The sequence below is a fragment of the Oncorhynchus mykiss genome, chromosome 10 (assembly GCF_013265735.2).
Source record: "Oncorhynchus mykiss isolate Arlee chromosome 10, USDA_OmykA_1.1, whole genome shotgun sequence".
NCBI lineage: Eukaryota > Metazoa > Chordata > Actinopteri > Salmoniformes > Salmonidae > Oncorhynchus > Oncorhynchus mykiss.
Genome location: NC_048574.1, coordinates 12,155,176 through 12,170,789, shown reverse-complemented (window position 1 = coordinate 12,170,789; position 15,614 = coordinate 12,155,176). Strand labels below are relative to the sequence as shown.

The following is a 15,614-nucleotide window of genomic DNA, read 5'->3' as shown; positions in this document are numbered from 1 at the left end:
TCAATAGCTCTAACCCAACACCTGTAGACAGTGGTCAATAGCCCTAACCCAACACCTGTAGACAGTGGTCAATAGACCTAACCCAACAACTGTAGACAGTGGTCAATAGCCCTAACCCAACAACTGTAGACAGTGGTCAATAGCTCAGAATGCAGGATGGTAGGTGGGATGTTTCCATCATTCTGTCTCCTCTCCTCCTGTTAAGACGCGGAACCGTTTTGAAAGCACCCGGTCTGAGGTGGAGTGTCTGATGAGGAAGATGAAGGAGAACCCCCATGAACACAAGAGCATCAGCCATGACACCATGGAGGGATATCTGTTTGTACAGGAGAAACGTGAGTGTCCCGTCCTGCTCTCTGTCTCTCTCACTCCTTTCTCGTTCTCCATCTCACTGTCTCTCACTCTCTCACACACACACACAGACAGTTCTTCCTCTCTCTCGTGATGCAATAAGGTCACATATCATATCACTATTTAGTCATTTATTTTTACCATTTAGAAAAGTAGTACCAGTGTTGTTGTACAAATAGATTTGCATTTCCCCATAGAAACAACAAGAATAATTGTATTCAGAATGAGACTCCAAGAGGTGACAAGGGCACTGAGCATGTGCAGTAATAAATTGGTAACCAAAACCATTTTTTCATTGCTCCCCCACTCTCTGCTTCTCTCTCTCTGCTTCTCTCTCTGCTACTGTCTCTGCTTCTCTCTGCTTTTCTCTCTGCTTCTATCTACTTTTCTCTCTCTGCTTCTCTCTGCTTCTCTCTCTGCTTCTCTCTATCTGCTTCTCTCTGCTTTTCTCTCTGCTTCTCTCTCTCTGCTTCTCTCTGCTTCTCTCGGCTTCTCTCGGCTTCTCTCTCTGCTTCTCTCTGCTTCGCTCTCTGCTTCTATCTGCTTCTCTCTGCTTCTCTCTCTGCTTCTCTCTGCTTCTATCTGCTTCTCTCTGCTTCTCTCTCTGCGTCTCTGCTTCTCTCTCTGCTTCTCTCTGCTTTTCTCTCTGCTTCTCACGGCTTCTCTCTGCTTTTCTCTCTGCTTCTCTGCTTTTCTCTCTGCTTCTCTCTCTGCTTCTCTCTCTGCTTCTCTTTCCCTTTCTCTCTGCTTTTCTCTCTGCTTCTCTCTCTGCTTCTCTCTCTGCTTCTCTCTCTGCTTCTCTCTGCTTTTCTCTCTCCTTCTCTCTCTGCTTTTCTCTCTGCTTTTCTCTCTGCTTCTATCTCTGCTTATCTCTGCTTTTCTCTCTGCTTTTCTCTCTGCTTCTCTCTGCTTTTCTCTCTGCTTCTCTCTGTTTCTCTCTCTGCTTCTCTCTGCTTCTCTCTCTGCTTTTCTCTCTGCTTCTCTCTGCTTCTCTCTGCTTTTCTCTGCTTTTCTCTCTGCTTTTCTCTCTGCTTCTCTCTCTGCTTCTCTGCTTTTCTCTCTGCTTCTCTCTCTGCTTCTCTCTCTGCTTCTCTTTCCCTTTCTCTCTGCTTTTCTCTCTGCTTCTCTCTCTGCTTCTCTCTCTGCTTCTCTCTCTGCTTCTCTCTGCTTTTCTCTCTCCTTCTCTCTCTGCTTCTCTCTCTGCTTTTCTCTCTCCTCTCTCTCCTTCTCTCTCTGCTTCTCTCTGCTTCTTTCTGATTTACTCTCTGCTTCTCTCTATGCTTCTCTCTGCTTTTCTCTCTCCTTCTCTCTCTGCTTCTCTCTGCTTCTCTCTCTGCTTCTCTCTCTGCTTTTCTCTCTGCTTCTCTCTCTGCTTTTCTCTCTGCTTATTCTCTGCTTCTCTGTTTGCTTCTCTCTGCTTCTCTCGCTTCCCTCTCTCAGGTTCTTTTGTGTCAACCTGGGTCAAGTACTACTGCACCTACCATCGAGAGCCCAAACGAGTCACCATGGTCCTGTTTGACCAGAAGTCTGGAGGCAAAGTGGTGTGTTGTCTGTTTGTTTCTACCCAGAATGCCACTCTGCCATGCCGTGGGACCATATAGTTGATGGAGCAGAGAGACAGAGAGTGAAAGAGAGAAGAGCGAGAATAGAGAGAAATAAATGTTGGCATAGCTCGCTCGCTTGTTTTGGCCTGTCAGCGATGATGCAGGGCTCTAATCTTGCCATGGGCGGCAGGTCATGGTACCGTGACTCAGGGCTGGCAGGGTTGACACACAGAGCTGGCAGCGGGACAGCCTCTCCTGCAGTGCCACTCTCAGACAGTAGTTAACACAGTGCCCATGCCAAGCCCAACATCTTGACAGGGATAAGTTCTGCTCTACTACACCCAAGTATAGGGGAGACTAGAGCCCCAACTACAGGGGCCAACTCATCCAATTACCGCACACATGCATGCACGCACGCACTCACGCACGCACACACACACGCACACATGCATGCACGCACGCACGCACACACGCACACATACGCACGCACTCACACGCACAGACACACACACACACACACAGAGAACCACAGGGGCTTCTCCAACCCTCATGAACAGAGCCATAGACACATTAATTAGACACATTCATATTTAAGGCCTCCCAGTCACGATTTAAAGCAGAAATCATGTGTGACATTTGTCTCTAGAGGTTTGAATGACTGCAGTTGTTTTGGAGAAAACTGCCGATATACTGTTTAACACCAGGGAAATGAAAAAGTGTCATTTATAAATTGCCCAATAAATATGCTTCAAATGTTGATTTCTTACATGGTGAAATGAATGACACATTACGTCTGTAAGTGTTCAGATCAGCATGAGATTCCCTTTTTTCATCCTATTTGTTGAGTATCGGTGGAATTATGGTAAAAGGCCAATATCTTCCGATAATATTGGTGAACCTATATGTCGGTCGGGCTCTACTCCTCATCTCACAGTTCCTTTCACACGGATTGAAGTGTACTGTGGAGAAAAGGATGGCAGAGAGAGGGAGATGGAGGAAGAGGAGAAAGGGCAGGAGAGAGGGGAGAGGACATGGGCGGAGAAGAGAGGAAGGATCAGAGAGGAGAGGACCTATCATTCGGAACACATCAGAGTTGTGGCTCGACGGTCCCTTTCTCAGGATTTACTGCCCTGTGTCTGCTAGGATCCTGTGTACAAACAGAGTAGTGACACTTCAAGTGCTAATGTAGTCCCTTTGAAGGAGGAGAGGAGAGGAAAGGAGAGGACAGGGGAGAAGAGGAGAGGGAAGGGAAGGGGAGGAGAGTAGAGGAAAGGAGGAGAGGAAATGGGAGGGGTGAGAAGAAAGGGGAGGAGAGGGGAGAGGGGGAGAAGAGAGGAAAGGAGAGGAGAGGAGAAAAGAAAGGAGAAGAGAGAGAGGAGAGGAGAGAAAAGGGGAGGAGAGGAGAGGAAAGGGGAGGAAAGGAGAGGAGGAAAGGAAAGGAGAGAAGGAGAGGAAAGGGTAGACAAGGATAGGAAAGGAGAGGAGAAGAGGGGAGGATAGGAGAGGAAAGGGGGGACGAAGAGAGGAGAGGAGAAGAGAGAAGAGGAAAGGAGAGGAGAAGAGGAAAGGAGAGGAAAGGGGGGACGAAGAGAGGAGAGGAAAGGAGAGGAGAACAGAGGAGAGGAAAGGAGAAGAGAGGAGAGGAAAGGAGAGGAAAGGGTAGACGAGGATAGGAAAGGAGAAGAGGGGAGGAAAGGAGAGGAAAGGGAGGACGAAGAGAGGAGAGGAAAGGAGAGGAGAAGAGAGGAGAGGAGAAGAGAGAAGGGGAAAGGAGAGGAGAAGAGAGGAGAGGAGGGATTGACAGTAGGGAGATGGGTTGTAAAATAGTTGCACTGGAATGATACATCTAAGCTTCCTACACATCTTTTCCTAGGTCCTTTGAGTCCGTCCATCCTAGTCCTTGTCCACAATTCACCGTAATGACACGGTTCCATACACGTTGGGAATGGAACTTCACATTGATTGAACTTGAATGTCATAAAATGTCTCTTCTTAAAGGTTGATTAAGGTCTCCCCTGTCTTTCAGGGAGAGGAGGAGAGCTTCACTCTGAAGTCCTGCACAAGGCGGAAGACGGACTCTATAGAGAAGAGGTTCTGTTTTGATGTGGAGGGCGTAGACAGGTGAGTCATTGCTGCTGTCTCATAGCTTGTTGTTACCCATTCCAACCACAGGGTGGTGCTGACAAGTCTTGCTGGGGCTGAGGCTGTGGCTGAGTGACTCGTGAGAGAGCTCAACACAAAGGATCGCAATCGCAAAATCCCAGTACACAGCTTGTCTCTTTAATGTTACTTTAATTGCAGATGAAGATGAGGGGTAGTTTGAAATGCATTGTTCAACATTAAGATGAGAGTAGTTTGAAATGCATTGTTCAACATTAAGATGAGAGTAGTTTGAAATGCATTGTTCAACATTAAGATGAGAGTAGTTTGAAATGCATTGTTCAACATTAAGATGAGAGTAGTTTGAAATGCATTGTTCAACATTAAGATGAGAGTAGTTTGAAATGCATTGTTCAACATTAAGATGAGGGGTGGTTTGAAATGCATTGTTCAACATTAAGATGAGGGGTGGTTTGAAATGCATTGTTCAACATTAAGATGAGGGGTGGTTTGAAATGCATTGTTCAACATTAAGATGAGGGGTGGTTTGAAATGCATTGTTCAACATTAAGATGAGGGGTGGTTTGAAATGAATTGTTTAACATTAAGATGAGGGGTGGTTTGAAATGCATTGTTCAACATTAAGATGAGAGTAGTTTGAAATGCATTGTTCAACATTAAGCCGTGCCTGTCCTGTGAACACTACAAGCTGCCTGGAGACATGAGAGAGAGAGAGATCATGAGAGATGTCTGCCTCCTCTCCTATCCAGGCCAGTCTTAGCAGAGTGTTGTCTGACTGCAGTTAGAGCAGCAGAGCCTGTGCCTCCCTGATACTAGCTCTACTATGTCCACTACAGCCTCAGATCTCTCTCCATCGTCATCAGCCCATTCCTTCACTCAGTTCTCTTTATTTATTCATGATGTGTGTGTGTCCTCTGCCCAGTGTGTGTGTGTGTCCTCTGCCCAGTGTGTGTGTGTGTGTGTCCTCTGCCCAATTTCGTACATCAGCTGATATCTCAAAGTGCTGTACAGAAACCCAGCCTAAAACCCCAAACAGCAAGCAATGCAGGTGTAGAAGCACGGTGGCTAGGAAAAACTCCCTAGAAAGGCCAAAACCTAGGAAGAAACCTAGAGAGGAACCAGGCTATGTGGGGTGGCCAGTCCTCTTCTGGCTGTGCCGGGTGGAGATTATAACAGAACATGGCCAAGATGTTCAAATGTTCATAAATGACCAGCATGGTCCAATAATAATAAGGCAGAACAGTTGAAACTGGAGCAGCAGCACAGCCAGGTGGACTGGGGACAGCAAGGAGTCATCATGTCAGGTAGTCCTGAGGCATGGTCCTAGGGCTCAGGTCCTCCGAGAGAGAGAAAGAAAGAGAGAATTAGAGAGAGCACACTTAAATTCACACAGGACACCGAATAGGACAGGAGAAGTACTCCAGATATAACAAACTGACCCTAGCCCCCCGACACATAAACTACTGCAGCGTAAATACTGGAGGCTGAGACAGGAGGGGTCAGGAGACACTGTGGCCTCATCCGAGGACACCCCCGGACAGGGCCAAACAGGAAGGATATAACCCCACCCACTTTGCCAAAGCACAGCCCCCACACCACTAGAGGGATATCCCAGTGTGTGTGTGTGTGTGTCCTCTGCCCAGTGTGTGTGTGTGTGTGTGTCCCCTCTGCCCAGTGTGTGTGTGTGTGTCCCCTCTGCCCAGTATGTGTGTGTGTGTGTCCCCTCTGCCCAGTGTGTGTTTGTGTGTCCTCTGCCCAGTGTGTGTTTGTGTGTCCTCTGCCCAGTGTGTGTTTGTGTGTCCTCTGCCCAGTGTGTGTTTGTGTGTCCTCTGCCCAGTGTGTGTGTTTGTGTGTCCTCTGCCCAGTGTGTGTGTTTGTGTGTCCTCTGCCCAGTGTGTGTGTGTGTGTGCGTGTCCTCTGCCCAGTGTGTGTGTGTGCGTCCTCTGCCCAGTGTGTGTGTGTGTGTCCTCTGCCCAGTGTGTGTGTTTGTGTGTCCTCTGCCCAGTGTGTGTGTTTGTGTGTCCTCTGCCCAGTGTGTGTGTGTGTGTCCTCTGCCCAGTGTGTGTGTTTGTGTGTCCTCTGCCCAGTGTGTGTGTTTGTGTGTCCACTGCCCAGTGTGTGTGTGTGTGTCCCCTCTGCCCAGTGTGTGTGTGTGTGTCCCCTCTGCCCAGTGTGTGTGTGTGTGTCCCCTCTGTTCAGTGTGTGTGTGTGTGTCCCCTCTGTCCAGTGTGTGTGTGTGTGTCCCCTCTGCCCAGTGTGTGTGTGTGTGTCCCCTCTGCCCAGTGTGTGTGTGTGTGCGTGTGCGTGTGTGTGTGTGTTTATGAGTGCGTGTGTGTGTGTGTGTGTTTATGTGTGCGTGTGTGTGTGTTTATGAGTGCGTGGGCGTGTGTGTGTGTGTGGCGCGGATGTGTGGTTTGAAGCAGGAGTGTATTGACAGCTGATGGTGAGCCTGTATCAGTGTGTGTGTGTGTGTGTGTGTTGCAGGTCGGGGGTGATCACCATGCAGGCTCTATCGGAGGAAGACCGCAGGCTGTGGATGGAGGCTATGGATGGGAGAGAACCGGTATGTTGCCACGGTTACACACCCATCCTGTGTGTGTGCGTGTGTATGCGCGCGCGCGCGCGTGTGTGTGTGTGTGTGTGTGTATATGTGTGTGTATAGCCCATCACAGGAATTCCAGGCGTAATCTCAGGTTCTTTTTTTATTAGTTCGTATGTACAGGATACACATGGTATACACCATCCAATCAAATGCTGACTTACAGGTTCCTTCTGGACAATGCAACAACAATAAGAAATAATAAAGATAAGAATACGAACATAAAGTAAATGACAGAAGAATGGAATAAACATGTTAACATTTATTATAATACAGGAAGACACAATTTAGAGTTGAATATTTACACGTGTATTGTTTTGTGGAAGGGGGGAGTGTTTAAATTGTACAGTATTTAGATAATCATAATAAGAAACTGGTAGCAGCAGGTGTGTATGTGTAGCATGAATGTGTGTGTGTGTATGAGTGTAAACACGAGTGTTAAGGCTCGTAGAATCACAGCAGGTGGTCAGTCCAGTTCAAGTGTTCAGCAGTCTGATGGCTTGTAGATAAAAATGGTCTCTGAGTCTGTTGGTATCAGACCTCGTGCTCCGCTACCGTCTGCCTGGTGGTAAGGGAGTGAACAGCTGGCGTCTGCCTGACGGTACTGGAGTGAACAGCTGGCGTCTGCCTGGTGGTAAGGGAGTGAACAGCTACCGTCTGCCTGGTGGTAAGGGAGTGAACTGCTGGCGTCTGCCCGACGGTACTGGAGTGAACAGCTGGCGTCTGCCTGGTGGTAAGGGAGTGAACAGCTGGCGTCTGCCTGACGGTACTGGAGTGAACAGCTACCGTCTGCCTGGTGGTAAGGGAGTGAACAGCTACCGTCTGCCTGGTGGTAAGGGAGTGAACAGCTGGCGTCTGCCTGGTGGTAAGGGAGTGAACAGCTACCATCTGCCTGGTGGTAAGGGAGTGAACAGCTGGCGTCTGCCTGGTGGTAAGGGAGTGAACAGCTACCGTCTGCCTGGTGGTAAGGGAGTGAACTGCTGGCGTCTGCCCGACGGTACTGGAGTGAACAGCTGGCGTCTGCCTGGTGGTAAGGGAGTGAACAGCTGGCGTCTGCCTGGTGGTAAGGGAGTGAACAGCTGGCGTCTGCCCGACGGTACTGGAGTGAACAGCTGGCGTCTGCCCGACGGTACTGGAGTGAACAGCTGGCGTCTGCCCGACGGTACTGGAGTGAACAGCTGGCGTCTGGGGAGTGTGGGGTCCTTGATGATGCTGCAGGCCTTCCTCAAACACCGGTTCCAGTAGATGCATAGCTGAATAACTAACCTTCAGCTCCTTCAGGAAGCCTCTTGAATCAGTAGGCTCTATCGGAGGAAGACCGCAGGCTGTGGTTTCTCCATTGATGCCAATGTGCTGTTCTACTGCACAGCGACCAGGTCGTCTGACATGCTCTGTCCAACCGTGTTTTATTACATCATGGTGTACATGGGGTTACGTAAGTACAGCTTGTGTTCAGTACACAGATAGGTGTTTGAGACTGGTGGTGCTGGCGGTAAAGCTAAGCGGTGTAACCGTGGTAACCTGGCGTTTCTGTTCCTTCCAGGTCTATAACTTAAACAGAGACAGCCAAAGTGAAGGCAGTAAGTGACTCATTGGTATTCATTACCTTTACTCTACCATCTGTCCAGATCAATGCACACTGATAATTGATGGGATTCATTTTCTTCTTTACCTCTGTTTCTCTCTCTCTTTTTTCTCTATACCTCCCTCCCTCCCTCCCTCCCTCCCTCCCTCCCTCCCTCCCTCCCTCCCTCCCTCCCTCTCTCCCTTCCTCTCTCTCCATGTCACAGTGGTCCAGCTGGACGTGGTTGGCTTCAACGTGGTGAAGAAGTTCATCTATGCTGTGGAGACCAGAGGTATTGAACTAACGCTGGGTTGCTTACAGCCCACACTGGTGTCATCGGGCAGTGAATCTTATAGGTCCTATAAGATCTTTATATACAGTGCTTTCGGAAAGTATTCAGACCCCTTGACTTTTTCCACATTTTGTTACGTTACAACTTTATTTGAAAATTGATAAAAATATTTTTGCCAAAGAGTTCAATCTTGGTTTCATCAGACCAGAGAATCTTGTTTCTCATGGTCTGAGAGTCTTTAGGTGCCTTTTGGCAAACTCCAAGCAGCCTGTCATGTGCCTTTTACTGAGGAGTGGCTTCCGTCTGGCCATTCTACCATAAAGGCCCAATTGGTGGAGTGCTGCAGAGAAGGTTGTCTTTCTGGAAGGTTCTCCCATCTTCACAGAAGAACTCTAGAACTCTGTCAGAGTGACCATCGTGTTCTTGGTCACGTCCCTGACCAAGGCCCTTCTACCCCATTTGCTCAGTCTGGCCAGACGGCCAGCTCTGGTAAGAGTCTTGGTGGTTCAAACTTCTTCCATTTAAGAATGATGGAGGCCACTGTGTTCTTGGAGTCCTTCAATGTTTCAACACAATCCTGTCTTTGAGCTCTACGGACAATTGTCCTTATGGGGTATTGTGTGTAGATTGCTGAGGAAAATGTTTTATTTCATCCATTTTAGAACATGGTTGTAACGTAACAAAATGTGGAAGAAGTCAAGGGGTCTGAATACTTTTCTGTGTCTCTGTTCTGTTCCCTCCCACAGGCATCGATGAGCAGGGTCTGTACAGGATTGTTGGGGTGAACTCCAGAGTACAGAAACTACTGGGTCTTGCCATGGGTAAGACAGAGATATCTTAGAGTAGAGAGAGAAAGAGAGAGAGAGCGAGAGAGAGAAAGACAGAGAGAGAGAAAGACAGCGAGAGAGCGAGGGAGAGAGCAAGATAGAGAGAGAGAGAGAGACAGGGAGAGAGGGAGACAGAGAGAGAGAGAGACAGAGCGAGAGGGCTAGAGAGAGAGCCAAAGAGATAGAGAGAGACGGAGAGAGACAGAGAGAGAGAGAGAGAGAGACAGAGAGAGAGGGCTAGAGAGAGAGCCAAAGAGATAGAGAGAGACGGAGAGAGACAGAGAGAGAGAGAGAGAGAGAGAGAGAGATAGAGAGGGCGAGAGAGATACAGAGAGAGAAAGAGAGCGAGAAAGTGACCAGATTGAACAAATCCAAACAGGTTTTGGGGAAATTTGGGGGAAAGATTGAAGGGAATCTATTTCATATTTATGCAGTAGTTTTGTTTACACAACCTCCACTCACACACACACCTGTCTTATTCTGATAGCTGGAAACCTCTGCCTGTAAGGGGAGTCTATACTGTAGCAGAAAACCATCCTGTGAGTTTATGTGACTAGCTATGGGGAATAGCTAGATAATTTATGACACTACATAAATAATGCAAAAGGAGTTAATTTACTGTAGATATACTAGCTCTGAGACTGACAGACAGAGATGGAGGAGGAGATACTGTAGCTCTGAGACATGGAGGAGGAGATACTGTAGCTCTGAGACTGACAGACAGAGTCATGGAGGAGGAGATACTGTAGCTCTGAGACATAGAGGAGGAGATACTGTAGCTCTGAGACTGACAGACAGAGTCATGGAGGAGGAGATACTGTAGCTCTGAGACATAGAGGAGGAGATACTGTAGCTCTGAGACTGACAGACAGAGACATAGAGGAGGAGATACTGTAGCTCTGAGACTGACAGACAGAGATGGAGGAGGAGATACTGTAGCTCTGAGACATGGAGGAGGAGATACTGTAGCTCTGAGACTGACAGACAGAGATGGAGGAGGAGATACTGTAGCTCTGAGACATGGAGGAGGAGATACTGTAGCTCTGAGACTGACAGACAGAGTCATGGAGGAGGAGATACTGTAGCTCTGAGACATAGAGGAGGAGATACTGTAGCTCTGAGACTGACAGACAGAGACATAGAGGAGGAGATACTGTAGCTCTGAGACTGACAGACAGAGTCATGGAGGAGGAGATACTGTAGCTCTGAGACTGACAGACAGAGACATAGAGGAGGAGATACTGTAGCTCTGAGACTGACAGACAGAGACATAGAGGAGGAGATACTGTAGCTCTGAGACATGGAGGAGGAGATACTGTAGCTCTGAGACTGACAGACAGAGACATGGAGGAGATACTGTAGCTCTGAGACTGACAGACAGAGACATGGAGGAGGAGATACTGTAGCTCTGAGACTGACAGATAGAGACATGGAGGAGGAGATATTGTAGCTCTGAGACATAGAGGAGGAGATACTGTAGCTCTGAGACTGAGACTGACAGACAGAGACATGGAGGAGGAGATACTGTAGCTCTGAGACTGACAGACAGAGACATGGAGGAGGAGATACTGTAGCTCTGAGACATAGAGGAGGAGAGACTGTAGCTCTGAGACTGACAGACAGAGACATGGAGGAGGAGATACTGTAGCTCTGAGACTGACAAACAGAGACATAGAGGAGATACTGTAGCTCTGAGACTGACAGACAGAGACATGGAGGAGGAGATACTGTAGCTCTGAGACTGACAGACAGAGACATGGAGGAGGAGAGACTGTAGCTCTGAGACTGACAAACAGAGATATAGAGGAGATACTGTAGCTCTGAGACTGACAGACAGAGACATGGAGGAGGAGATACTGTAGCTCTGAGACTGACAAACAGAGACATAGAGGAGATACTGTAGCTCTGAGACTGACAGACAGAGACATGGAGGAGGAGATACTGTAGCTCTGAGACTGAAAAACAGAGACATGGAGGAGGAGATACTGTAGCTCTGAGACTGACAAACAGAGACATAGAGGAGATACTGTAGCTCTGAGACTGACAGACAGAGACATGGAGGAGGAGATACTGTAGCTCTGAGACTGAAAAACAGAGACATGGAGGACGAGATACTGTAGCTCTGAGACATAGAGGAGGAGATACTGTAGCTCTGAGACTGACAGAGACATGGAGGAGGAGATACTGTAGCTCTGAGACTGAGTAATGATGACATCTATCCTCTCTGTATGACAGATCCTAAAACCTGTGCTGACGTGGAGCTGGACAGTACAGAATGGGAGATCAAGACCATCACCAGTGCAATCAAGTTCTACCTCAGGTACGGTACTGTGACGTTCTACCTCAGGTACGGTAATGTGACGTTCTACCTCAGGTACGGTACTGTGAAGTTCTACCTCAGGTACGGTAATGTGAATCCGTTCACAGGTCCAGTCTTGGAGATGACTGAACATAGTAAATATACAGCCCTCTGTTGGTACTGCAGTGTGATCAGTATAATAATGCTGCAGAGAGAGAGAGAGAGAGAGAGAGAGAGAGCTGAGAGCATGTGGTTGTGTAGTATGGTCACGGCCTGCTGAGTGGAGCTAGAGGCAGTAACTAGAGGCAGAGCAGTGATGTATCTAGAGGCAGAGCAGTGATGTATCTAGAGGCAGAGCGGTGATGTATCTAGAGGCAGAGCGGTGATGTATCTAGAGGCAGAGCGGTGATGTATCTAGAGGCAGAGCAGTGATGTATCTAGAGGCAGAGCGGTGATGTATCTAGAGGCAGAGCAGTGATGTATCTAGAGGCAGAGCGGTGATGTATCTAGAGGCAGAGCGGTGATGTATCTAGAGGCAGAGCGGTGATGTATCTAGAGGCAGAGCAATGATGTATCTAGAGGCAGAGCGGTGATGTATCTAGAGGCAGAGCGGTGATGTATCTAGAGGCAGAGCAGTGATGTATCTAGAGGCAGAGCAGTGATGTATCTAGAGGCAGAGCGGTGATGTATCTAGAGGCAGAGCAGTGATGTATCTAGAGGCAGAGCGGTGATGTATCTAGAGGCAGAGCGGTGATGTATCTAGAGGCAGAGCAATGATGTATCTAGAGGCAGAGCAGTGACTAGCTGTGCTCACTCACCTGAATGACCTGCGGCCTGTAGATCTAGCCCAGTCAGGCCCCCCATTCACACAACCACCCAGGGCCCATTGATATCTATGGGAGTCATTAATCTGCCCCCCACTGTGCCTCTGGCCTAAACACCTCAGGGCTCGCTACAGAGCCATAGGGCTCACCCAGGCTGGGTCTTAGAGCCAGGGAGAGGAGAGAGCAATGGGGAGAGAGCCGGGGGAGTGGAGGTGGCCAAGAACCAAAGGGTAGAGGAGAGAGCAATGGGGAGAGAGCCGGCGGAGTGGAGGTGGCCAAGAACCAAAGGGTAGAGGAGAGAGCAATGGGGAGAGAGCCGGGGGAGTGGAGGTCGCCAAGAACCAAAGGGTAGAGGAGAGAGCAATGGGGAGAGAGCCGGGGGAGTGGAGGTGGCCAAGAACCAAAGGGTAGAGGAGAGAGCAATGGGGAGAGAGCCGGGGGAGTGGAGGTCGCCAAGAACCAAAGGGTAGAGGAGAGAGCAATGGGGAGAGAGCCGGGGGAGTGGAGGTGGCCAAGAACCAAAGGAAAGGATAAAGGGCCATGGGGGAGGGGAAAGTAGAGAGGGTGATGGGGGAGACTGCTATTAACAGGGAGATCCACGTAGAAACAGCCCAAGCTTTTGCCTCCCTAAAGGAGAGGAAAATCAGCCTGATGGGTGGAGGGCCACAACTCTTTGTCTCTCTCTCTGCTTGCCACTGTACTCATTGACTCTGTGTCTTCCTTCCTCACAGAATGCTGCCTGCACCCCTCATGACTTATCAGTATCAAAGGAGCTTCATCAAGGCAGCCAGTAAGTCATTTTCCCCCTCATCTTCCCTCTCTGTCTCTCTCTCTCGTTCCATCCTACTCTCTCTCAATTCAATTCAATTCAATTCAAGGGCTTTATTGGCATGGGAAACATGTGTTAACATTGCCAAAGCAAGTGAGGTAGATAATATATAAAGTAAATATATAAAGTGAAAAACAATAAAAATTAACAGTAAACATTACACATACAGAAGTTTCAAAACAATAAAGACATTACAAATGTCATATTATATATATACAGTGTTTTAACAATCTCTCTGCCTCTCTCTCTCTCTCTCTCTCTCTCTCTCTCTGCCTCTCTCTCTCTCTCTCTCTCTCTCTCTCTCTCTCTCTCTCTGCCTCTCTCTCTCTCTCTCTGCCTCTCTCTCTCTCTCTCTCTCTCTCTCTGCCTCTCTCTCTCTCTCTCTCTCTCTCTGCCTCTCTCTCTCTCTCTCTCTCTCTCAATTCAATTCAATTCAATTCAAGGGGCTTTATTGGCATGGGAAACATATTAACATTGCCAAAGCAAGTGAAGTAGATAATAAACAAAAGTGAAAGAAACAATAAAAATTAACAGCAAACATTATACACACAGAGGTTTCAAAACAATAAAGACATTACAAATGTCATATTATGTATATACAGTGCCTTGCGAAAGTATTCGGCCCCCTTGAACTTTGCGACCTTTTGCCACATTTCAGGCTTCAAACATAAAGATATAAAACTGTATTTTTTTGTGAAGAATCAACAACAAGTGGGACACAATCATGAAGTGGAACGACATTTATTGGATATTTCAAACTTTTTTAACAAATCAAAAACTGAAAAATTGGGCGTGCAAAATTATTCAGCCCCCTTAAGTTAATACTTTGTAGCGCCACCTTTTGCTGCGATTACAGCTGTAAGTCGCTTGGGGTATGTCTCTATCAGTTTTGCACATCGAGAGACAGAATTTTTTTCCCATTCCTCCTTGCAAAACAGCTCGAGCTCAGTGAGGTTGGATGGAGAGCATTTGTGAACAGCAGTTTTCAGTTCTTTCCACAGATTCTCGATTGGATTCAGGTCTGGACTTTGACTTGGCCATTCTAACACCTGGATATGTTTATTTTTGAACCATTCCATTGTAGATTTTGCTTTATGTTTTGGATCATTGTCTTGTTGGAAGACAAATCTCCGTCCCAGTCTCAGGTCTTTTGCAGACTCCATCAGGTTTTCTTCCAGAATGGTCCTGTATTTGGCTCCATCCATCTTCCCATCAATTTTAACCATCTTCCCTGTCCCTGCTGAAGAAAAGCAGGCCCAAACCATGATGTTTGACAGTGGGGATGGTGTGTTCAGCTGTGTTGCTTTTACGCCAAACATAACGTTTTGCATGGTTGCCAAAAAGTTCCATTTTGGTTTCATCTGACCAGAGCACCTTCTTCCACATGTTTGGTGTGTCTCCCAGGTGGCTTGTGGCAAACTTTAAACAACACTTTTTATGGATATCTTTAGGAAATGGCTTTCTTCTTGCCACTCTTCCATAAAGGCCAGATTTGTGCAATATATGACTGATTGTTGTCCTATGGACAGAGTCTCCCACCTCAGCTGTAGATCTCTGCAGTTCATCCAGAGTGATCATGGGCCTCTTGGCTGCATCTCTGATCAGTCTTCTCCTTGTATGAGCTGAAAGTTTAGAGGGACGGCCAGGTCTTGGTAGATTTGCAGTGGTCTGATACTCCTTCCATTTCAATATCATCGCTTGCACAGTGCTCCTTGGGATGTTTAAATCTTGGGAAATCTTTTTGTATCCAAATCCGGCTTTAAACTTCTTCACAACAGTATCTCGGACCTGCCTGGTGTGTTCCTTGTTCTTCATGATGCTCTCTGCGCTTTTAACGGACCTCTGAGACTATCACAGTGCAGGTGCATTTATACGGAGACTTGATTACACACAGGTGGATTGTATTTATCATCATTAGTCATTTAGGTCAACATTGGATCATTCAGAGATCCTCACTGAACTTCTGGAGAGAGTCTGCTGCACTGAAAGTAAAGGGGCTGAATAATTTTGCACGCCCAATTTTTCAGTTTTTGATTTGTTAAAAAAGTTTAAAATATCCAATAAATGTCGTTCCACTTCATGATTGTGTCCCACTTGTTGTTGATTCTTCACAAAAAAATACAGTTTTATATCTTTATGTTTGAAGCCTGAAATGTGGCATAAGGTCGCAAAGTTCAAGGGGGCCGAATACTTTTGCAAGGCACTGTATACAGTATTGTTACAATGTACAGATGGTTAAAGTTCACAAGGGAAAATAAATAAGCATAAATATGGGTTGTATTTACAATGGTGTTTGTTCTTCACTGGTTGCCCTTTTCTCGTGGCAACAGGTCACAAATCTTGCTGCTGTGATGGCACACTGTG

General features: G+C 47.4%; 1 protein-coding gene across 3 annotated transcripts in view; it reads left to right on the top strand.

The window, feature by feature from the left end:
• The window catches only part of LOC110534849 (rho GTPase-activating protein 26), a 145,502-nt gene that overhangs the window by 69,046 nt on the left and 60,842 nt on the right, over positions 1-15,614 (top strand). For all 3 annotated transcript variants that reach the window (XM_036989703.1, XM_036989705.1, XM_036989704.1), the window contains exons 8-16: positions 206-335; positions 1,792-1,892; positions 3,922-4,016; positions 6,501-6,579; positions 8,159-8,195; positions 8,406-8,471; positions 9,218-9,292; positions 11,534-11,618; positions 13,153-13,211. In XM_036989703.1, the coding sequence (XP_036845598.1) occupies positions 206-335; positions 1,792-1,892; positions 3,922-4,016; positions 6,501-6,579; positions 8,159-8,195; positions 8,406-8,471; positions 9,218-9,292; positions 11,534-11,618; positions 13,153-13,211 (727 nt within the window). The remainder of the gene's footprint in view (positions 1-205; positions 336-1,791; positions 1,893-3,921; positions 4,017-6,500; positions 6,580-8,158; positions 8,196-8,405; positions 8,472-9,217; positions 9,293-11,533; positions 11,619-13,152; positions 13,212-15,614) is intronic.